Here is a 24,969-nt window from a genome sequence, read left to right as displayed (position 1 = left end):
AGGGCAATCGCGTTTTCGAAATTCTAAAAACTGATATCGCTGTCACTAACCGCCGGCTACATCTAACTCTTTTCATCATATACGTTTGCAATTGTTTAAGCGTTAACCGTGAAAAATCAGTCAGCAGGATTACTAATTAATATAATTCGCTAGCTTTCTAACTCTCGTTGGCAATGTTATTGCGCCGCAGAAATCACCTTCACATGATCGCACCTTAAAAAAACCTAGCTTTAACGAATTAGTAGCTGTCTTTTCTGAAACTCCCGGCACAGTGAAATTATTGGTTTGGTTTGGTTTGGTTTGGTTTGTGGGGTTTAACGGTCCCAAAGCGACTCAGGCTATGAGAGACGCCGTAGTGGAGGACTCCGGAAATTTCGGCCACCTGGGGTTCCTTAACGTGCACTGACATCGCACAGCACACGGGCGCTTTGCTTTTCGCTTCCATCGAAAGCGGCCGCCGAGTCAAATGAGAAGCGATGAATAGGAAATGCAAACGCAAGTTAGGCGCCGTCCACTGTGTATATGTATACGCCGGATTAACTTAGTTTCTGTGTTGCTGAAATAAAATGTTCGCTCCTTTTGTCATATCGAGCTGATACATCCAGGACGTATAGAAAGATTAAAAGTGTGGCTTCCCTAAATGCATTCAACCCTGCATGCGCTTAAGTGACTCGTATGTGTCGATGACAATGTAAGCCCACAAGTACTCTGCGTCACGAAGTATATAGGACCAACAATAACAGGTTCCCCAGAAGGCAACAGAAGGATATATGCTTCATTGCGCGTAAAGCGCGGCGAACGCAAAAAAAAAGATATCAATAAATAAAAGCAGATGTTACAGAGTTATTGAAAGCTGTTGATATTACGGGTATCGCGTGCAATTTTTAATCGATTTCGAGGTAAACAAAGGAAAAGAAAAAGCTTCTAGAATGTCAATAGCATCCTTACATTTAGTTCGTAGAACAAAACTATAGGCGAAAAGATTGGTGTAAGCATTACCTTCAATGACACTGCAAAATAGACTGACTGGGGCCACACCCCCGTATGAAAGGACCACTCGGAATGAAACACGGGAAAGAGATCGTTGAGGGAAACCGAAGTGTACGTGGCAGCAGATCGCATGTATAGAGCCCTTCATGGGCACTGAGAGTTGCTGCAGTTGTAACAAAAATAACTATACACAACTCGCAAGTACCACTCATGGAGATGGTAGTTGTGATGATAGCGGGCGGCGCGGCACATAGGGTACGCAGGGAGGGGTCGGCGAGGCAGTCGGAAAAGTATAAGGTGTTCCTCGCGCCGCGGACACTCATTTTCGGAGGGCCGAACGCAAATGATATCCCCCCGTTACCAGCTCGGTGAAACTCCCTTGGTCCCTTGGTTCGAACAGGCGATTCTGCAAGGCCCTCGTTTCTTCCGCGGAAACCCTCGGGGCCTTGTAACTGCGGCGTTGGCGCACGGCGGACACACCTCGCTCACGGGTCTTGCCGACAGAGACGGATTGACGGGTTTGTCCCGGGCAGAATACGCGCGCATACGCTTCGTGATCATGTTGTTCCTGTTGCCGCTTGCCCGCGAGACGACGTACGTAATGTGAAAGTCCTGAGGCTCTATATACGGTGGGGAGATCACAAGACAGACTGTGATTCGGCATGGAGTGGGCGGGAGCCCGAATTCGCCCCTCCAAGGAAAGTTGAGCATCGTGTCTGGCATGCGATAGGAGTGGCGCTCCTAACATCACAGTGAGAGATGCAATGGTCAATTTCCATACAGCGGCCGGCGTTCCGGCGTTTGCCGAAGACTACTTGGTATCCTATATCGACCGTTTGAAGTAAAGTTGGATAGGTATACTGTATACATCAGTAGTAGCACTGCATACTTCATATATACTACTTCGAGGTATATACAGCACTCACCGCAGCGACTCGGGCAATGTTGGTGTCGTTCGGATCCTGAGCCCATGCCAGGGCACCTGGTCAAACGGCGGCTATTTACATTTCGGAGGAGGCAAAATGCACAATCTCTCGAGCTCTAACTGTCCGTAGGTATAATTAGAACGCCAAGAGGTCGGAATTATTACCAGCCCTTCCGTCGCACCATCTCTTATAGCAGTTATAACGAGGTTCCCTGGCCTTTCCTTTATTCTTCTTATCTCTGGCAATATATAGTGTCCTAATGGATGGCTGAAAAAGTGGACACGAAGTCACTACAGAAAAGTGCCGACTGCTTTCGGAAACAAGCGTTTCGCTCACGAATCACGTGCCTGTATTTCGCATCGGAGTTTCTATAGAATTAGGCAAGGGTGTCGGGCGCGCTCTATAGCGTTCGAGCGCTGTTTTGGTCTGCAAATCAGGCGCCTGTTTCAGTCAGTCAGGCGGCAATATTTACAGGTATACCATTGATCTCCGAAGCATATTCGAGAGTCTACCGCAGAGCGAACACGCAGAGCTCGAAGTGTCAGCGTATATAACTGATATCCAAATAGCTGAGTGTATACAGTGCCGCAGTGGTCGCCGTCCCTCGACTTTCCAAGAGTGGGGTCCCTTGGTCTGGCGCCTCTGTCTCTGCGGCGTGACCTGCTCGCTCGTCAGGAGCTTCTTCCCGTTGACACGTTCGCTATGTTTGGCATGCTTAAAACTCTAAACTGACATGCATATGATCACTTGCATTCACTCTCGCGGCGACACACCTCCTGGTAGTGAACGACGGAGTGACAGCGCGCCCACGAGCCGCGCACGCGCCACAAGCCACGCGATGGCGCCTCGGGATCGTTCACGCACGAGAAACCAACAAGCGAACACTAACCGCTAAAGCTGTAGAAGAAACAGGCGAACGTTTTAACGTGACGGCGTATGTCCCGTTTCTCAGAAAATCCACCAATTTCTTCGCTATGTCTGTTGATCGCCTATAGCGTAATTATTTCGGCAAGCTCTCTACCTAAGATCCCGTTCTCACGGTTCTGAGAGTCGTCTGCGTGGCCTTCGTCTGTACATGCCAGACAGCTCAGAGGCGCTATTCTTCGGAGCCAGGCTTTTTAAAGCGTCCGCGGCTTTCCAGCGTGTGTTTGTTTCCTCAGCTGCGCCTGTCCGTCGCCGTGGTGCCGCGGTTGTTGTAGTACGCGTTGCCGCGGCGGCGGCGGCATCGGTGCGTTCCGCTGCTCGACTGCGGCCGAGTGGGCGTGTGGGCGCAGCAATCGGGAAGCAATCCATCACGTCGCCCGGGCGGCCAACACCGGACCCGACCGACGGAAGGACGCGGTACGGCGTCACCGGAGTACGCTGCCAGAGAAGGAAACGCGAGAGGAAAATACACGGGCTAGAAGAAAAGGAACCACGAGGCCAGCAAGAGCGATGCGCGGCCGGGCACACTTCAGTGAAAGCGAAAAGCGGCGGTGGCCGTAGCGTTTTTGGGGCCGCTTGGAAGGCTGCGGTGGGCGGGGCGTGCAGGCCCCCTCTGGCGCGCCGGAGGCGCTATCCCGCGTCCTCCTATGCTAATTACACGCACGCGCGCGCTACGAGCAGTCGCATTGCGTACGTGTCGCCCCCCTCTTTAGCCTGAGTATAGCCTAGGGTCGCTACGCGTACTGCTGCTGCCTAGAAAGAAACGCTGTCGCCGGTAGTTGTAATATGGGTGGGTGAATCTACTCTTGATATACTCTGCCTGCCGCGGTGGTACAGTGGTTACGGTGCTCGACTGCGGTGCCCAAGAATGCGGGATCGAATCCAGGTTTCGATGGAGGCGAAAAGCAAGGCGCCCGTGGGCTGTGCGTTGTCAATGCACGTTACAGAACCCCAGGTGGTCGAAATTTCCGGAGCTGTCCATTACGCCGTCTCTCATAGCCTGAGTCGCTTTGGGACGTTAAACTCCATAAACCCAACAAAACAAAATTCTACTTTAGCTTCCTTTCTTCCCTTCTTTTTTTTTTTTTTTTTTTTTTTTTTTTCATGTATAGGATCAATGTGGGTTTCGAGTTCAGAGAACTCTTGGGGCTTCCCAACACGGAATAAAGCTATCAGCAGTCGAACGTCGTAGTAGCATTTGCCTGATCAAACTGCCGCGGCCGTTTCTGAAGTCTCTAGCTGACTTCTCTGCTAAAGAAGTGTTGTGTACCTGTAACTGACCCATTTTGAAAGATTTGGCAACCGGAGACGTATGTGCGACTCTTGATGCATGCACTGACCCGAATTTGTAAAATGGAAATAAGTTGGGAAATATTTATCTACGAACTGACAGCTAGCACTTTCACTGAGGATCAAGATCTTTTGGGACCGGATTCAGGTCGGCTCTGTCAGACCCATAGAGTCACCCGACCTCGGGCCCAAACTCGTTCGGTTCATCCAGTCACAGAAAATTTAACGGAAAAATTGATGTGCCGTTCGTTCCAATGAGCACTGCAGCTGTACGTGCCTTCCTCACAAGACTGTACGCAGAATCATTGGCAGCTGCGTCCGCTTAATTCCGTTAGCGTCGAACGGTCCGTTACAGTTAAATCGATAAGCATTTCTTTTTTTTTTAATCACTGCGAAAGTGAAAGATAAAAAAAAAAAACCATGAGCTCTCCACGCAAATTTCGAGTCGCTCTTCTTTAGGTACTATTCCCTTTACCGAAAAGAATCAAGAGCTGCACTTCAGGACGCTATCGGAATAAAGTACACTTCAAGAAGGCGCTGCATTCAGTATCCGAAGAAACTTCGCCATACCTGGCTTACGGCAATGCTTCAATTGAGCGGCCGTGCCTTGTCTATGTATGCCTGCTTGCACCCACCACCTGTCGGAATGGATGCATCGATACACGTCGCCTGCGTCGTTTCCCTTCCGATTTATTCCCCTTGTCCCGCACCCCCCCCCCCCCTCCCCCCTGCCCCCTCGGGCGCCATTAGGGCTCATTAGTACCGGCACCGGCTCATGTCCAACCCCCTCTTCCAACCACTTTCTCCCCTCCCGACCCTCTCTTCCCTCCGTATCTCGTCTTCGGTGACCGCTGACAGCTGTTCGTCAGCAGCGGTGCGTTACAAGCGGCCCCTGCTTCAGCGCGGGCCGGATCTTCTCGCAACCAGTTCCCCCTAACTTTGCCTTTCTTGCTTTTTGTTTTATTTTTATTTTCCTTTCCTCGTACTGCGAAACACCCCCTTCACTTTCCGTCGCCTCTTGCTGCCCGGAGATGTAGATAGGAAGCACATATTACGCCCGCTCACCGACCACGGGTCGCTGTTTGTATCATCCCGCGTTTTTCGTTTGTTTGTTTTGAATCTTCATTGCGGTAGTCGGCCGCGCGTCAAGCGATTGTCGAGGCCGATAGCACCCGTATGCACTCGCATGCGAGCGCGCTTCGCCTACGCGTGAACGCGCCGGCGGTGGCGATGTAGCACCGATTAGAGTTCGTTTCTTTTTTTCCTGGCGAACTTTTCGGTGTTGCTGTTGAAGGAGAAAGGAAATCGAGAGGCTGGTAGCTTGAAAGACGTCAATAATAAAAAGAAATGTAAGAAGGACGCATACATTTGTCGCAAATATGCTGGATAAAAATTTGACTCGCCTCCATGATGGATCGTTTCGCCGGCCTTTCGGCGGAATCCCATCCGACACTTAGAAAGTGTGCAGGTGATTGCCTTCCTGATAGCGCTCTCGCGCCAGTCAATGCAGTCCTACTCCCACTGCGAATTCAGCCGTATACAGCTGTCAAGTTGTTACGCACTTGGAGATTTGGTGAGTGCGGTGGGAATGAGACGCGGCGTATTTGTCGCCAGTCGCCAGCTGCCGTCGCAGGCTGCTCCATCTGTGAGCGCGAGTAATTGAGTCATTACGTCACCCCGACAGAAGAGGGACAATCTGTATATCCGTTTGTGCAGTCAGGCGTTCGAGGTTTTAGTTAGAGGGGCAATTAGCTTGATCGCCCCATACCATTTGTTAATGCATTGGACGGCAACATACGCAGTCGGTTTCTATTCTAACCCGCCGTGGTGGTTCAGGGACCTTGGCGTTCAGCTGCTGAAGCCAAGGTCGCGGATTCGATTCCGGCTGCGATAGCCGCATTTACGTATAATATGGAAGCGATAAAAAAAACAAACAAACAAACAGACAAAACGCTCGTTGACTGTGTGGTCTTAGCGCATGTTAGAAGCTATCTTGGTTGGTAGACGTGTCATACGCTCCCACATAGTCCACGAGTCACTTCTCAAAGCGAAATCACAGAATTTGATATCGTAAATTTTAAACAAAAGCAAAGCACTCGTCCTGTCTATAAAAACGACAGTTCTGACTGCTAGAGGGTGCTGTTAGTGGCAGGAGGAGAATCCTGTTTTCCTATTTTCCAAACACATTTTTGAAATATTCTGCCCCCTCTCCCCCTCCCACCGAACACAAAACAAAGAAGGAAGGGGAGAAGGGGGGGGGGGGGGGGAGGTGCGCAAGAAAAATAATTTATTGAATGACGGGTAGATGGGTAGATTGCCAAAACTGCGACTTATATTATGTAACAGACTTAGTAGACACCAGCGTGCAGGGAATTCCAGGCGCCAAGTTCATGATGCCTGACTGAGAACTTTCCTTTTAAGCAATCAAACACTTCAGAAAGGTTTCGAGTCTTTTCCCTGTACTTTGTCGGTTGGCATTGTGCTTAGCGACATAGAAGCCTGGTTCGCCTCTGATGACCTGGTGTTAAAGAGACTATAGAGGGCACTTGCATCGTCTGGTAGCGTTTTCTGGTTGTTTCGGTAACCTTATTAAAGCTATTCTACAGTTCGCGCACTCGTTCCTCAAGTGCCTCCCACTAAGTGACCCAATTGGTCTCCCCTCGCAGCCTCTTTACACCGAAACCTGGAGAGGCACGACAGCCACCAGCACAAGAGCCGGGAGTTGCTGTACATCGAGTCACTCGTCGAAGGAGATCTCATCCTGCAGGTGCGTATACGCAGTCAATCACTGAATGTGGCATGCAATGAAGTAACCAATTGGTGCGCGCATATGGCCATGTCTGGGTTTATGACCCAGTCTCTGAGGGACGCCGTAGTGGAGGGTTCCGGAAAATTCTGCCACCTGTGGTTTTTTTAACGTGCACTGACACCACATAGCACACGGGTGTTTTGAGTTTTCGCCTCCTTCGAAAAGCGGCCGCCCGGGATGGACCCAGCGTCCTTGGGTTCAGTAGTCGAGCGCCGTACCCACCCCGGCCAACGCGGTGGGTATGTCGAAATATGTTGTCCCAGATAGAATATGTGAAACAGAGACTACAAATGGCCCGCCACCCCCTCCCCCTCCATCCTCATATATAGCCAGTCAAATATAGAAGCCAAATCAAGAGTGCCTAGAAGTCTAGCGAGAGAATAGGTTCTTGGAGACAGGGTATATGCGATTCAACATCCAAACCAGGTAGATGCAGTTTTGTGTTTCTGCGGGAACAAGTACGCACGCCGAGTAAGAGCACACAGAATATGCTACTTACACTCCACTGCATGTGTCACAAACAGTGCAGAACCAGAATGACTTTGGCTACATTCATAAATAAATTGTCCTCAGCAATGAATGAGAAAATAACCCGTTTAGGTGATCGATAAAACGGCTCCCACTTCGTGTTACTTGGGTACCGAAATCTACTATGTAAAAGTGTAGCTCTTAAAGTAATTTTCTTCTATATTTCTGAGATGAAAAAATTAGAGAGAGGGCGAGAAATGTTTTCACATGAACCACACTTTTATATTCACCGAGAGAGTGGTTTACGGCCGAGCACACCCTTTTGCAAAGAAAGCAACTTTACGCGCGGACTGCAATGCCGAGAAGCGCGAAGCCTTGCTGTAACAGGTCACTAAATTGTAAACTACGTCGTTGCACGTTTCGAAGCGGTGCCTTCGCTGTCGGTGATAGCGTATAGTTGTAGGCTTAAGATAAACATGGGCCACCTGGAGTTTTATGGTGCATGCTGACATCGCACAGCACACGGCGTTTCGACATGTCCTACATCGCAATGCAGTCGCCGCGGCCGAGGTCGAACCCACGAACTTGAAATCACTTCAATGATGAAGACGCTGAGTCACTGCGTCGGGTGAAGACCAAACATATTGCGTCGCTAATGTACTGAAGCTATGGCGGCTTATTCTGTAACAAACAGTTAATGTTTCGTTTACTCAAACTTGTTATTAAAATGCGTTCTGGCAACGTATACTCGGACTTGCAAAATGCATTTTGTCGTGTAGAAATTACCTCCAATAATTAATATTTTAGTCGAGTAATTGGCTGTAACCAGGGGCAGCCCGAATTCTGACCAAATTTTCCGGCCATGGCTTCAAAGACTGCTGTTTGCAAATTTCTTTTTCTTTTTTTTTTTTTTGTCACTCTACACATGCAAAATCGCAGATGGTAGGGACACGCGAAGACGCGTAGGCTACGCAGGGCTAATAAAAAAAAAAATACAGGCTGTCCGAAAATGCCGCGGAAAAGAAATAAGCCAACGAATTGTCTGAAAACGTCACAGGATAGAAATATGCTAATCGGAGGGTTGTAGAACAAACCTCTGTCGAACAGTGAAGTAATCGAACTAACAGTCATTGCGGATAATTTAATATATCGCCATACAGAGAACACTAGGCTCGTTAATGCTGTCTCGCACATCTGCAGCTGGTTAAAAATCTTGTCCAGCAAACTTAGGGCACAAATTTCTTATATAATAGGTGCCAGTGGGCATCCATAGTGTATTCTTCTGAGTACTTATGCACTTAGAGTGTCTGCAGGTATAAGTTCTACTGAAAAAAAAAAAAAAAAAGATAATATGTGCCTAATAAACGGTCATCACGATAGGCAGTATTTTTCGGCACGCAGCAGCTAACGCATTTTTTTTACACTTATGACCTTCTGTACTTATTTTGTTCCTCATTAAAAGTTCAGTCGCAAGCACGGGAAGCATTCGCTACAAGACGAAAACAGCGTACAGCAATCTGTATTTCTTTAGAAGCGTTTTAAGTCTCATTAACAAATATGAAAGGGAGAATTTAGGCGCGGTAAACAGCATACACTCACTGGCAAAGTTCGAACTATTTATTCCTATTAACAGTGCAACTATCGTGAATTTCGAAGCGTAGAGAAGAGTTCCGGACGACTTCAGATATTCCAGAAGCACAGGCGTTCACTCAATCTATCTTACGTACATTTTTCTGTGCTCACTCTTTAGATTTCTTTACTTTGTAAAACCTGCTCCAAGTTCCTCCCGAAAATCGACTTGACTCGCACTCGTCGTATAATTCCGGCATTGTGAGTTGCGTGTACCATTCCCCCCCCCCCCCCCCCTCCCCCAAAGACAAAAGCAAAAGTTTGACCACTTCGCACGGAACGTTCACTTCGACAGTTGGGTTAAACCGCCTCTCGTTCCTTTAGTTTTCAGCAACTAGATTAATGAATTAGGCCTATAACGACCGCTGGTCACGTAAAGGTGGTCTAAACACGAGTGGAACTATATGAAGAAAATGTAAACTCGGGTTTTCGTTTGACGAAACTTGAAACGAAACCATTCCGGCCACATCGCGTATGTAACTGCTGCAAAAGAAGAAACAGCGCAGTGTCAATGAAAAGCTGTGGCCAAGTGCTCACGTTTATATTTAAGACTTCCTTCCCTCCCTCTCCCGCCACCACTCCCCCTCCCCCCCCCCCCCCTTTTTTTTTTTTTGTATTCGTATAAGCAGATTAAATGTACGTTGAAGAGGCTGCCGAGTGCTGTTGTCGTTCGTTTTCTTGTAGTTCTTTTTTTTTTTGTTTCGCTCGATCGAATGGCGTTCTCACTAAGAAAAAAAAGTTAAGAGCAGAGCAAAGCATGTTCGCGCCCTGGACCTGCGACACCATCTACTTTATGCTGAAAAGCGCGAACAACAACAACAGAAGTCCAAGACGATAGCGACAGTAATCCGCCCATACAATCGCTTCTATAGCGTATATATTACGAGGGGCAAGGGGGCTATATTTATGGCAGGTGTCACCGTCGCCAGAGCTCCCGGCTTGCGGGCGATTCAGGAAATTTTATGGCGCCGGACAGTAGAACGAGATCGGCCGAGCTGCCGAAAGAAGCGGCTGAAAAACAGAAGACAGGAGAAGGTACGAACGAACGAAAGGAGGCGAAAAAAGAAAGACAAAAAGGTGAAAAGAGGAGCTCGCGTCGGCCGTCGACTTGGCTTTTTAAAGAGGCGACGCTCGAAGTCGAGCGACCGAGCGTTGCACTGGCCGACGCGCTTTGAAATTAATCGAGGCTGTGGATATACCGGCGCCGCGCGTTTACGTAGATAAGGGTATAGGCGACCAAGCATTCAGGCGTATAGTGAAGTGAATTTTGTTTTTATGTTTTGCTATTTTTTGCGCACTTGCTTGGGATAATAAGGCAAGTTCGAACCGGCCTCTCTGCTATTTATATGCCAAAAGCGGCAGCATAAAAAACTTCGCTGATACTTGATGCTCCCTTCCTAAGATGCAGGGGGAACGAATATACTACTGGTTATTTGAATGGCATCAGAAAAAAGAAGGGATTTTTCTCAATTTTCAGCAACATTATACAGCTTTGTTCGCTACTGCTCTCCTCTCTACTTAGTGGCTTTGCGCTGTGCCGTCGCTCTAATCATATTTTCATTTCTTCTTATATATATATATATATATATATATATATATATATATATATATATATATATATATATATATATATATATATATATATATATATATATATATATATATATAATGAGCCTGTGTAGTGCGACAACAGCTTCTGGGACAAACCACGCTTGCGGAGAGGTGTCCAGAGCCACGTCGCCGGGAAGGTAGGAGACATCCTGATGCCGACGATCGTAGCGCTGCTTAGAGCGGTCCTGCGAGGCCAGAGTGCGTAATCGGGCGACCCGACGAGCGTCTTCAGCGCGGCAGAGGGTGCTCGAAACAGACGGCTCGGTGTCGAGAGAGAACGGCAAAATGGTGTCAAGAGAACGTCGAGGCGGACGGGCGTAGGGGAGGAAAAATGGACTATACGAAGTTGTCTCATGCTTCGAGGTGTTATAGGCGTAAGTAATGAAAGGAAGCACGTCATCCCAGTTCTTGTGCCGTGAGTCAACATACATCGCAAGCATGTTCGTCAGTGTCCGGTTTGTACGTTCGACGAGGCCATTTGTCTGGGGATGGTACGGCGTAGAGTGACGCAACTGGCAAGTACAATAGCGCAGAAGCTGCTCCACAACATCTGCCGTAAACTGGCGGCCTCGGTCACTGATAATTACACGAGGAGGCCCATGACGGAGGACGACAACGTGGAGAAGAACGAGACGTCAGCGGCGGTGGCGGAAGGGATGGCGGCAGTTTCACAGTAACGCGTGAGATGATCAACGCACACGATGACCCAGCGATTGCCTTTGGACGAGCGGGGAAACGGACCTATGAGGTCAACATCCACTTGCTCATATGGTGTGGTCGATGGTGTCACCGGATGTAAGTGGCCCGGCGGAGAAGTCGTGGGGAGCTCGAACCGCTGGCACTGCACGCAAGAGTTCACATAACGCTGAGTCGTTCGAAGCATATTTGGCCAGTAGAAACGTTCCTTAATGCGCGTAAGAGTCCTGGCAAACCCCAAGTGCCCAGCTGTAACGTCATCGTGCATAGATTGTAGAACAGAGGAGTAGAGGCTAGCCGGAACGACTAGCAGAAAGCGTGCACCGCCAGACGAGTAATTTTTTCGATACAGCAAATCATCGCGAATGCAGAAAGGGTTCGCAGATGCCGGATCACGAGCTTTTTCAAAAAGTGATACCAAGTCTTGATCTTTTCGTTGTTCTCGCTGGAAAGTGGCAAGATCCGGAAATTGTACGGAAACGGCGGCAAGATAGTCGTCAAAGTTGTCATCGCAGAGGGTAGTTGCGAGAGGCAGCCGCGAGAGGCAGTCAGCGTCAGCGTGTTGGCGGCCACTTTTGTACGACACTGTAAAGTTGAACTCCTGAAGGCGTAATGCCCAGCGGGCCAACCGACTGCAGGGGTCGCGTAGATTCACCAGCCAGCAAAGTGAATGATGATCGGTGATGACTGTAAAGGAACGTCCATAAAGGTACGAGCGAAACCGCTGTACGCCAAAAACGACGGCAAGGCACTCTTGCTCCGTCACGGTATAGTTGCGTTCAGACTTGTTAAGGGTGCGACTTGCATAAGCGACAACGTGTTGGTTTCCGTCATGCCGTTGTATGAGCACAGCACCCACACCGATGCCATGCACTTGCGTCAGTGTGGAGTTCAGTGGGAGCTGTCGGGCTGAAATGACGCAGTATGGGCCGCGAGGTAAGAAGAAACTTGAGCTGACGAAACGCAGAATCACATTCAGGAGTCCATTTGAAAGGAATATCTTTCTGCAAGAGGCATGTGAGGGGGTAGGCTACGTCAGCAAACTTAGGGATGAAGCGTCCAAAGTAAGAGCAAAGTCCCAGGAAGCTCCTGAGTTCTTTCACAGACTTGGGCTCTTTGACGCAGCTGACAGCTTCAATCTTCTGTGGGTCAGGCCTAACACCGTCTTTGTCAACCAAATGCCCAAGCACAACGATCTGGCGTTCACCGAAGCGGCACTTCTTAGAGTTCAGCACGAGACCCGCTTTCTCCATGCAGTTAAGGACCGCAGCTAAACGGCTGTTATGCTCGGCAAAGGTCTTCCCGAAAATCACTACGTCATCTAGGTAACACATGCAAATTTGCCACTTCAGTCCACGCAAAAGAGTGTCCATAAATCTTTCAAAGGTAGCCAGAGCGTTGCATAGGCCGAAAGGCATCACGTTAAATTCATATAACCCATCGGGAGTCACGAATGCCGTCTTCTCCTTGTCTTTCGGATGCATCGGTATCTGCCAGTATCCGGACTGTAAATCAACAGATGAAAAGTAGGAAGCTGAATGGAGGCAGTCAATGGCATCATCAACACGTGGGAGCGGGTAAACATCCTTCTTGGTGACAGTATTGAGGCGGCGATAGTCGACACAAAATCGCCAGGTGCCATCTTTCTTTTTCACGAGAATCACAGGGGCGGCCCATGGGCTAGATGATTCCTGAATGATTCCTCTTTGCATCATATCACGCACCTGTTCGTCAATTATCTTACGTTCTGAAGGTGAAACACGGTATGGTGTCTGTGGTATATCCCCGAAACAATTTCGAATCTCCTCTTCAAAACGCTCCCAGCTCGTTAAGGACGCTTCATGGTTCTCAAACCATGTCAGGGCTGTGGAGTCCAAGAAAAAAACATTTGCCAGCATTACAGTGGCATCCCAGCGATTGTACTTGCTCACCCGCTGGTAATTGGTGAGCCAGTCGTCCACGTCTTCGCCAGCCTTGCCAGAAAAGGTCCGCGGCTCACGGTAATGCTGCCATGCGGGTGCCGCTGGACCTGGCTGCCATGCATCGCCGTCTTGAATCATTGTGGGTGTCAAAGGGGGGAGCCCAGCGAGTCGTCGGCTCGAACGAGGTAGAGAGGAATCCGTGGTGATCTTTCAGCACCTTCCACCACACTGTTAAGGTTTATTTACAAAGTGGTCCTGCCCCTCAGCCTGATGTGCTAACCAAGATATAGTGAGCTTCCTCTTCTTCCACTTCTATTCCGGAGAGCCTCTTTTTGCCCTTCCTTGTTCTGTTCGCATATATATATATATATATATATATATATATATATATATATATATATATATATATATATATATATATATATATATATATATATATATATATATATATATATATATATATATTCGAAAACCAGCCAAATAAACGGGCGATTTCGCTCTTTCTCTTTCTGCCTGGTCCACCACATAAATTGCAACGTCCATTAGAATTTTGAACGGGTGCGTGCGTGCGTGCGTGTGAGGGTATCGGGTGTCTAATACCCCTGTTACACGGGCGTTTTCAACGGCAGTTCAGTTGGCGGTCAGTTGAACTGAACGGCAGTTAGCGATGTTACACGGCAGCGCCAACTGCAGTTGAAATCTCAACTGTGGTTCAGTTCAACTGAGGTCGGCGGTCCCAGTTGAACCAGTCAACTGACAAGGTGGCTGTCAGCGGACGCGCCGCATCAACCGAGTCGGCGGCATTTCCAACCGCTGTGCGTTCTAAAATCACATGAAAGGTTGCTGCCTTAGCTAACGCAAGTCCCAGCCTGCAACTTTAAATACTCAAACGAGTGTCAAAACACAAGCGCGCGAAACGGCACCAAAAAACGACGATTAAGCAGCGAAGCAAGACACACCTCAAATGGATTGACTTGGCTTTGTGTCGAGTTCATTTGTTCCATACTCGAAAAAGAAAACGCGTGCAAAATGTGCAATTTAATAATATAAAGTATGCAAATGTACGAAGTAATTTAGATATGAAAAATGAAGCACTTTTTTTTTTAGTAAGAATTGCTTGCATGTGGAAGATCACGTGATTCTGGGGGTCAACTGAGGTTCGCGATATGTTCCGTGTAACTACAGTCGACTGCCGTTCAGTTCAACGTCAGTTGGAACGCTGAACTGTGATTTAACTGAACGGCAGTTGAAATTGCCCGTGTAACACGGGTATAATCCTTCATAGGAGCTTAAATTTTGTGTGCAACGTATTTGTATCGACCTGGCTACAGCGAAAGACGCGTCGCGATAAACGACTCCTCTGGGAACTTATTTTTTTTTTTTATTTTTGTAAATTTTCCCTTTACTCCTGATTCTTTGAGCAAAAGTTAAGCTTATTTTCATTACATCGACTAAAGAGCAAAACATGTAACGAAGCGCAGAAATTATCGAACGAGAGTGCAAAACAAAGAAAGAAAACGGGAAATAGCATCAACAGGGCCCCGTTAGGCATGGCACAAGCATTCCGATTTGACAGGCTCACCAGCCTAGATGTGAATACAGAAATGTTTTGAACAGTCGACACAAACAAGCCTTTGCTAAGCAAGCCACTCTAAGGCCATTAGTCAAACTAGGATTTATTGACAACCTTCAACCTTCAGTACAGAAAACGGGCGCAGCCATAGGGGATGTTTTGGTATCAGAACACCACCCGAAATTTTAACAGCGCTGCATCAGAAATATTACAAATAGCCGCGATTTTCCGAACGAATGCTCTTTTATTTAATGAGAAAATAAATGGTATTTACGAATCAAGTCCTCGGAATCCTGTGTGCGCTAGTGTTGTTATGTAGCTAATACAGCCCTTTATTAACGAGGGAAAATGACTAAGATATTTTTTTTTTTGGGGGGGGGTGCAAGCTCTGTTGTAGAATCTGGCTACGCAGCGGGTGCAGAAGCTTCTCACTGAATTTAACTCTGCATCTGACGTCGCAGGCACAATCTGTCGCAAGTTTGCAACCTAAACCGGCACGGCTCGTTCAACACTTTTAACATCGCAGACCCCGCCTCAGCTCAACAGCCCGCCACACACCATCCAGACTTATGTCTCAACCACGTCAAGGTATACACATGAGGCTCGATGTAAAAACGGGCCAGCGAGGGACAAGCAACACAAAAGGCATGTCAGGGAAGGAAGAAACAACGCCTAAGGTCGAGCGTACAAGCAGCCGGTAACCGCCCATACAGCTACAAGCAGGGCCACGAGGTCGAAGAAATAAAGAAAACAGCCCGGTGGTACGCGGGAGCCAGAGCTGTATACGTAAACGTCTCAATCACGACCGCTTCCATCTCCGAATGTCCTCCCAAACACGCCCCCACCGTACTTGCTCCTCACGCGACACACAAACATATAAAACGGGCACGCCTGAACGCATGCTGCAAAAGGCCGCCAGTAGCCCAGAAGGAGAGCGAAGCAAATGCTTGTCGTCTTCGTCGCGTCGTTTTCGCTTATCGTATCTTTTGCTTTCTTTTTCTGCCGTTTTTTCAGAACTATGCCCATGTAGAAGGGAGTGTGGCTGTCCCGCATGACAGCAGAGTGGTAGCGGAAGCCTACCGTCCCGCCGATCGGGGTCTCGAGCGAACGTCGACAGACCGAAGCAAAAGCGGCAGAGAAGCGCAGGCTAGAAACAAAGCGGAGGACGGATGAAGCGGCGAAGTGGGCGGGGCGGATGGCATCGGCAGAAATGTCCACCAGATAGCGCACCCCCGTTCTGCGACGGTAAGACGGAGACGTACACAAGTATGCAGACACAGACGCAGAACAAAGATGTCAGCGGTCATATAGGAAAGCCAAATATGGCGATAAAAAGAAAGTTAAAGAAAAGAGGGGAACAAAAAAAAGTGATACGTTAGAAGGGAGACAAACGACAAGGTTAAAGGGCATGCAGAGTCGATAGACAGAGAACGGTATATGGGCGATCGAGAAAGAGAGGCCCGACCGCGAGTCTATAGGCTTTGTGCGCTACTTATTCCTGATGTGACCGGCGTGGTTTCCTTGTCTGAGGCGTGGATAGGCATGTTGTTGTTACTTTCCTTTTCAAAAGAAACTTCGTGAATCTGCAAACATGAAACACAAGTTAGCATAAAAAAGGGAGAAGACGCCGATGATGTAGGGAACCGAAGAGAAAGGCCTCACATTATGCGTTCCAACGCAGTAACATGCTTCTTTGTACTTTAATTATATTCAAGCTTCTCAGGCGCTTCGATAGCTAAGGAGACGCTTGCAAGAGCACGCGCCGATACATAACGAGCACTCGCTTCATCGCCGTACCATGCATGACGCGTAGGGAAACGACGCGCCGAAGACAGAGAGGCGTACGGGAGCGTAAACGCGCGTCGAAATGTTGAACGCTCCCGGGTCGTCGCACCAAGCGGCGAGGCGGTGGCAGCGAGGAGAAGCGAGCACCGCGCGTCGCGCAGCGCAGCCAGGGTTTGGATCGATCCGTATAGGCCGAACCCAACGTCGGGTGCGCGCCGTGGGCGGGGTCGCTCGTCGGGCTTCCTTTGTCTCCTTTCCCTCTCCCCACTACCTTTCACATCGCCCAATATTTTTTTTCTCCCGTCTCCTCTTTCCTTTTCCTTATTTCCCCGTCGCATTGTCTCATCTAGGGAGAGAAGGGGCAAGCACTTTCCTGCAGCCATTTTATTTCTCGCTCTGTGCTTCATCTCCACTTCCCCTTTTCCCTAACCTTCGGTGCTTCTGGCTTCATAGGTATCTGTCTTCGTTCCCTATTCTCCCTGAAGCTCTTCCTTCGCTCTGACCCTCCTGTTCGTCGTCGAGAGAAGCTGACGCGCTTCCTCTGCGTGCCTTCCCTCGCTCCCCATTTTTCCTTCCCCTCTATGCTTGCTCTCTCCAGCGAGGCTCGATTCCGTCCAATGGGGAATCAATGGAACGGGCAGAGTGTTTTCTCACCGACTGGCCGGCAGGACGCCGTGACGTGGTCGCCACTGAACGCGATGGCGTCAGTGCGAAAAGCACGTGTGCTGGGCACTTCCAACATCTTACAGACCGTTCTTTTTTTTTTTTATAGGTGCGTTTTAACAAAATGGACGATTTCAGGCATTACCGGCATATCTTAGATGCAATTAATTGTCACCTTAGCCCAGAGAAGAGGGAAACTTGAAGAAAGTTTTTTTCAAGGGCGATCCAGTGCAATAGAAAACAGCCAGCCTTATATTCACCAAGCAATTATATATGCCAGACGGAATGCCATTTGCGATGCATCTACCAGTGATTCTCCTCTCGAATATTTGCGGCGTGATAATTTTTCGCGTTAAATGTAGAAGTAAGCAAAAATATCGACCCTTATCTGCTGATTAAGTACTGCAGTGCCCAGGCAGCACAAAACGTGCATGGGCCCAGTATTGAGAGTGTGTTGGCAATGTCCGCCCCACATAGAGGACCAGTATATTGCGAAAGCATTCCAATATTGGGAAGATGGTTTAGTTAGCCGCTATTGAAAGCCTCTTGAAACAGGCACGCTATTTCTGATCATGACATGCGCGCATCTCAATATTGGCTGCCACTTCGCTCACGCGCCATGTCAGAAGCGAACGAACCGCAAATTAACGCGGTGGCGCCTGTAGTCTTTGCGTGTTTTGTACGGCTTCGGCAAAGATACGACATCACGGATGACAAGCGTCAGGCTGGCTTGAAAAATCCGCAGTTTAGGAGCAGCCGAATATAATGTACTGATGAAAGATCCAGGATGCAATCTGTTTATTATTTCTGCCGGAACCCTGTTTACTCCCGATTTTTAGCTGCTACATAGAAAATTAGCCGTATTGGAGGGTGTATACACGTGGACTGCCTTGGACTGCCAGAAGATCAAATCAGTCGATATTGTCGACTATAAACCCCGACTGCTCATTGGAGGGTCAAATTATAAAGTTAAAGCTCAGCTACTTTGGTCATCTGATGAGAAGAGATGAGTCGCTGGAGAAAGATTTGATGTTGGGAAAGGTTGAGGGTCGCCGGAGAAGGGGTAGGCAGCGAACGGGATGGTTAGATGGCATCCTCGAGGTACTGCACATGAAGTTATGTGATGTTAGGAAGATAGTGAGAGACTGGAAAGCGTGGCGTGACATGGTCCATAGGGTCACGAAGAGTCGGACACGACTGAACGACTGAAATGATACACGTGATGCATCTAGTTTTGTCAGTTGCAAACTTATCATCAGTACGCGTAACTCAGCAGCAAAAAGTTCAGATAAAAATTGGAACGAGAAATTTGCATGGTCATCTGAAGATAGGACTACTTAAGGAATTGTTTGCAAACGCTTGGTGCTCTGTAACACACTGACACGCATCCATGTGGGTTGGTGCGTAGCCTGTATCTGTACTGTGTTTTTTTTTGTTTTTTTTTTTTCTGGCCTTTGACTGCTTAATCTCCTTCCTCGAGATATGTTTAGAATGTGCACTAAATTATAGAGCCAACTACGACGCCTTTCCGTCCTGCGGAGTCTCGTCCAGACTCCTGTTTTTGAATGAAGCCAGGTAAAGCAATATTTCGCAGACTTTACGATGTGCCTGAATGGTGATTTTTGTTTTGGCCTACAATTTTAACGGCTGCTTTTAATACCTTCCCGGACACAAACCAATTTCTATACGCAAAGCCACTTTAAAGCACCCTATAAATACCTTACAAATTAAGCGAAAACGAAGTTATTAAAATAACAAACCTGCAAGGTAAACAGAAATGAACGAAAAGCCTGCACTATGACTGCTACGACGGCGAACAGAAGCTAGAATCGGTGCTCTATATACTGGACGTCACCTTCTTCCTCAGTGATGCGAAACATTCTGCGGTTTGCTACTATCGCCTGTGAGAACATGCACGTTTACGACGTCGTAGGCTCCTCTTCCCACTATATACGAACGGGGGAGTTTCTTAGTTTTAAGACGGAATGAGAGTTTGCCTTCGGGCCACGATGCGCTTTTGAGATAAAGAGACGTCTCTTGGTAGAATGAAACAACTAATTTGGAAGCACCCCCGTTTCTCAATTTCTCAAGTGTTTTTTTTTTTTTTTTTCTTGTTATATACTTTTATTTCCTCTTCTAAACCGTTCGATTTACGATGTGGCTTTAGTGCTTGAGAGAGAGAACGTGAGGGAATTCCCATCGTGAACTAAATCGCTGATCTTTTATGCGGCATACATGGTCCCAGTTAGTGCATGAGCAGCGACGAAACGAATGGTCCACCTTTTTTTTTTATCTGAAAGACAAGCGGAGGGCCTGGTTAAGTATGTCGGGAAAACAAACAAAAAAAAAAAGGCTGAATTCAATGGTACCGCTAGTGCGGTATTCTAAGCCCGGCACTACATGCCTGTAAGTCAAATGAAGATTCAACGACTTTGGAGTGTATACATACGAAGATACTGGAATTACGGCAAGTGAATACAAAGACATGTTGGTGCCCCTCTCCATATTGCAAACTGACCAACGCTTCATTTGTTGCCATGAAAATGCCTAAGTACAAAACTGGTGCTCCAATAAACAATGGGTGTGCATTCGTTCGTACGATGAGCTCAATTTGGTTTCAAAGCAAACGTATCGTATTGTCGTATGTATCGTTGCTTTTGTTGATCGTGAATTTTAACATTTTTTAATGTTCATTTTCTGCCATTTTTGTGTCTTTGTTTCAAGAATTTTGTTATAGGAGATCCCCCTGACAGCTTCGCTTTGGGACCTCCTTCTGTACCAATGAAACACTAATTTATATAATACATTTCTAACAATAAAAACCTGAAAGAAAAAAAAAATCGAAAAGCAGTTATATATTTTGCTGACTGTCTTTCACAAGCTATTTTTCTTATAATGCCATTTAAGTACCGTACGTTTACCTAACGATAAAATATGCACTCCCGAGCGCAGTCGACACCGAAACTCAACTTTACATTTAAGATGGCGGCAATAGAGTGAGCCCACCCGCTTCAGGTACTGAAGTAAAACTTGCTGCTGGGCTAGTTCGTGCATACTCGATCGAAATTGGTTAGCGCAAAATAGTACGGACACAAGAGGTGAAGACAACGCTCTACCAACCCTTTCTCGACGCAAATCGAGGAACCAAGTAGCCCAGCAACAAGTTTTACTTCAGTACCTTTCCATGGCGGTGGGCTCTTTTATGCGGGATTCGCCGCCGTAGTCACAAGCATCGGTCATCGTCACTCACATTGAGTGGATGTCCTGCTGCGTCATGCATATCATATTTTGCATCAACAAAGGGACGCGTTGTCCCGCCTTCCCATCTTGTTTCCGTTCTGATTTGCGCTAACCTGTTTGAGATCGAGAATCCGAGACTTCGACAGCGATCACGCCAATAATCTCTGACTAGCGCTGAACACAGCAAACATGCATTTGGCTTGACCTACAATTCAAAGAAATCTATAATGTGTAAATGCATCGCTTTCCTCAATTTGTTTTTCTTCAAATTTGGCTTCACTGCACAGTGAGTGGGTGTGAGGCAAAACAACCTTGTCGTTGCGAGAAAAACCGTAAAAGTTGTGTTGTGTTGAGTTTTATGGCACACAACAACACAACACAACTTTTACGGTTTTTTTCGCAACGACAAAATTGTTTTGCCTCACACCCACTATCTCAGCAGTGAAGCCAAAATTGAAGAAAAACAAACTCAAAACAACAAACTTCTTCAATTCTGTCTGCCTCCTTCTAGCGGTACATCTCATTTCTTCTTCAATTCTGTCTGCCTCCTTCTAGCGGTACATCTCATTTCTGTAAAATAAATGTTTCAGGCTTTAATATAAAGCTTGTCATTTAAAATGTTTTGTACTATAGAGACCATATATAGAAGATTCTACATAGGAGATTCAGGCATTCCTCTTCCCATTACTTGCTAAGTTTTGTCGTCTTTTCTGCTCTTTCCTCTGTTCTTCTTTGCTTCCTTTCGTTCCTTCTCCCTACACTTCACACTGGTAGAGAACTGAACTAGAGCCGGGTAACTGCACTGATTTTCCTTAACACACGCCCTCACTGTGCAAAGCGCGAAGTGGCAACTATGACACCTTTACGCAATGCTCGACCAGGAATTATCGCCAACATTGGGTGAAACAGCGAGGCGGGACGCAAAACAGAGAAGGGAATACTTTCGTTTTTATTCCTTAGTGTTTAGTTCTATACCACCCAAAATGAACTATTACCGACTAATCCAAATGTAAATCTGTTTTTTTTTTTTTTTTTTTTTTTTTTTTTTTTTTTTTTTAAGATCCACAGCAGTGCCAGCTTCTAAATATGCGTTTTGAGAGCGCCATGTCGGCCCCCGAAATGTTGTCATTGTGACGTCACCAAGGAGCGCATCTGCGGAGCCGAAAGAATCTGACGTGCTTTGCGCGCGCGGGCCGATCAACGTAACGCGTGCCGCAATTGTCACAACTGCATTCGCAAGCAACCAAAGTAAATGAGTCTCATTCCCCATAACTAATGAACATGACCCCTCCTCCCTCCATGACAGCCGAGGCTGAAAATCAGCTCGTTTCGCTTTACGCAAAGGCTCGTTGCATTTTTACTGTGATTGTTTTATACGAATCACAGTAGCTATACAAGTATGCTTTTAGAGTGGCTTGCGAAAGTTTAAGTGAACGAGATCGGCTTTTCCGGTCTGAAGAGAACATTGCGACTGTCTTCGCAGGCACTCAACGGGTTCCTGCTCATCCTCACCTGCGACGGAGAAGTTTTCTACGCTTCGCATACGGTCGAAACGTACCTGGGCTTTCATCAGGTGAGTCTTTTACGCCACGACTTCGACTTTTCCACAGGTACTCATCTCTATCGTCGTTGGTATACTTCAACTTACGCAGTTGGAGCGCGAGGCACCTTTTCTCGCACTTGATCTCATCTTATCACGCTTCAAAACATGCAGTATATGCGTCGCGAAAATTGAAGAGAATATTCGGTGACAGAAAAAAAAAAAAAAAAAAAAAAACGAACTCAGGAGGGAGCGTTATGGCCATGCAATGGGCCTCCGCAAAAACCGAGGTGTCTTGAAGTCCTCCCTCTTTCTTGTAACGCCGAAGTCGGCCCCACGTGAGGGCTAAGTCCCGGCATTCAAACATGCTGCGAGAGGGCAGACTCTCTCCGATTTATTTCTTGACTGGACTTGAAAACTGTCATATGGCGCTCCTGCCTGAGCTCTTTTTTTTTTTTTTTTTCTTCATGCATTCAGAGCACCTGCTGAATGCAGCTAGGTTTCGGCATGCATGCCTGAGCATTCTGTTTCGTTTACAGTTAATTTATATATATATATATATATATATATATATATATATATATATATATATATATATATATATATATATATATATATATATATATATGTATATATAAGCACGGATGCGTAGGATGTCCCACTGCACCGCGACCTCAGGGTCCATAGGCCTTAGGGCACAGTTCCACGTAGCTGACCTATTTCGCTCCAAAACGAAACCAGGGTCTCCGATACTTTAACCTTCACGCGAAGACATCTTCCACGAACCTGCAGACTCTATAGCGCCGCCTCATAGCGTCTTCCCTGGATGCCGTCGTCCTCGTTGTCAAGAGAGAGAATGACCGTCGCACAGATATTAAAGAAAGAACGGTCGGGAGGGAAAAGAAGAAGGCGAGGCCCGAAAATCGATCACGAAGGAAGAAAAAGAGCAAGAGGGAAGAGAGGGCTAGGCGAGCGGTAACAACGTGCGCGCGGCCACCTGGCGATGGCGGTCACTCGACAGCAGCAGCAACAACGGCAGCGCTAGCAGCACTTGCTCGGCGGTGGCGTCGAACCGCCAGCGCTGTATTGCTGCTGGCGCTGGGAGACGCCGGTGCTCGCTGAATGGGCGACTAGCTGGAGCAGTGCGCTGAATAGGTCCACGCGCTGTGCTGCCAACGCTTGCGTCGTTGCGTCTAGTCGCACTCGTTGTTGAGTGCGGGGAGTAGAGGGAGGGCGGCGACGGGGACAACGGGCGTGGGCGTGCGCGGGGGGTGCTCGCCGAACCGTGGGCCGTTCATCACCGAGCGACATCAATTAGGTCCTGTCCACGAACGCAATTAACGCGCCGTGCCACTCCTCCCTCAGCTCCACCTTGGACCACCCGTTCTAACCGCCTCTCCTTTTTAGCGCGCATATCCCACCGTCCGTTCACTCATGCGTGCGTCAGCGGGACCAGCCAAGCGAGAACGCACGGTCGCGTCTCGAGCGCGCGCGCGCGCGCGCACCTCTGTGAGGGATTTACACCGGATATCAGGATGCTCTGTTTACAATTGGCCTTGTTTTTCTTTGCACGCGTCTTTCGCTTTTAATGTCCGACCTCTTGCTTGTATTCAAAACGAATAAATATGGTTCTGCTAGCATTTAACGTGTAAGACAACTTCATTAAAGCTTATTGGACTTTAAATAGTTGCTAATATATTCGCGAAAAATCGATGAAGCATAACAAAGTGCTTTGAGAGGAGAACCGAACCCGCCTATTCGGAGCCTAAAGCGGATAGTGCGCGCGCAGTGACGTGGTGGTATCTGTGCGTATCAAAAACCATATGTCTGAAGGGCAATACAGAGAGATGTAGAACAGGAAATGATAGGTGGAACGTTGATAGGAAACGCGCAGAGTGGGTCAGAGAAATAACTCGAGTTATAGTGACATTCTAGTCGAAATGGGCAAGAAGAAATGGGCATGGGCAGGAGATGTAGTGCGAAGGGAGAATAACCGATGGTCGCTAAGGGTAATAAATTGGATTCCAGTGAAGGAAAGCGTAGCAGGGGGCAGCAGAAAATTAGGCGGGCGGATGTTAAGTGCATGCAGCAGCACAGGGCCATGTACATATTCTAGTACACTATAGTCCTGCACCGGTGTACATCGGCTAATGATGATGATGATGATGATGATGATGATGATGATGATGATGATGATGATGATGATGTGAAGGGTGGGGAGGAAAGAAGAAAACATGTGTGTGAGCTATATGACGTACTTGTGTGAAGTGTCGGTGCGTAATGTGTTTCGCGTCGTGGCCCTACATGGTTGTGTTGTGTTTCGGCGCATGTCCGACAGTCAGACATCTGCCACCAGAGCGTGTACGAGCTGGTGCATTCGGAGGACCGCGAGGAGCTTCAGAGGTTCCTGCTCTGGAACTCGCAGTTACCTTCCGACCGCAGCGCCATCTCGCTCCAGGAGGCCCTCTTACCCGGTGAGTGACTACTTATATATTTGAGTCTCGCACGACGCGTCTTCCGAAAGGGCCTGTTCGACGCTTGGCGGCAATCAGAATCAGAATCAGAATTTTACTTCAGCATCGCATACACAATGCTGCGGGTGTAGGCAAATTAAAAGCCTTCTGGAGGCTTGGTGAGACCTACACCCTGCCAGAGACATTTGGCAGTGCAAGGCGCTACTAATAAGGTATTAATTAATAAGAAAGCACATTACTTCCGCCATTTAGTAGCATTAATCCTAATCACAACGGCTCCGCGATGTCCCATTATGTGGCGGCATGTGGATGCGGTCGATCTCTTGACAGATGCTTTGCGACTGATCGTTTTCATTATGCCATGTCACGTTATGGCGCTGTGACCACGTGATCTCACGGTCCTATTGACTGCAGTGTGATGTGGCTTAT

The 24,969-nt window shown here is 47.7% G+C and overlaps 1 protein-coding gene across 1 annotated transcript in view; it reads left to right on the top strand.

Annotated features, from left to right (window-relative positions):
• The window catches only part of ss (aryl hydrocarbon receptor spineless), a 73,271-nt gene that overhangs the window by 25,119 nt on the left and 23,183 nt on the right, over positions 1-24,969 (top strand). Inside the window, exons 2-4 of the mRNA XM_084577395.1 lie at positions 6,797-6,897; positions 22,010-22,099; positions 24,405-24,540. Coding sequence (XP_084433521.1) covers positions 6,797-6,897; positions 22,010-22,099; positions 24,405-24,540 — 327 coding nt within the window. The remainder of the gene's footprint in view (positions 1-6,796; positions 6,898-22,009; positions 22,100-24,404; positions 24,541-24,969) is intronic.

This window comes from Amblyomma maculatum, chromosome 1 (assembly GCF_055883805.1).
Source record: "Amblyomma maculatum isolate TAMU_Amacu chromosome 1, ASM5588380v1, whole genome shotgun sequence".
Taxonomy (NCBI): Eukaryota; Metazoa; Arthropoda; class Arachnida; order Ixodida; family Ixodidae; genus Amblyomma; species Amblyomma maculatum.
The sequence above is the reverse complement of the archived record's forward strand: the minus strand, read 5'-3'. Positions and strand labels throughout refer to the sequence as shown.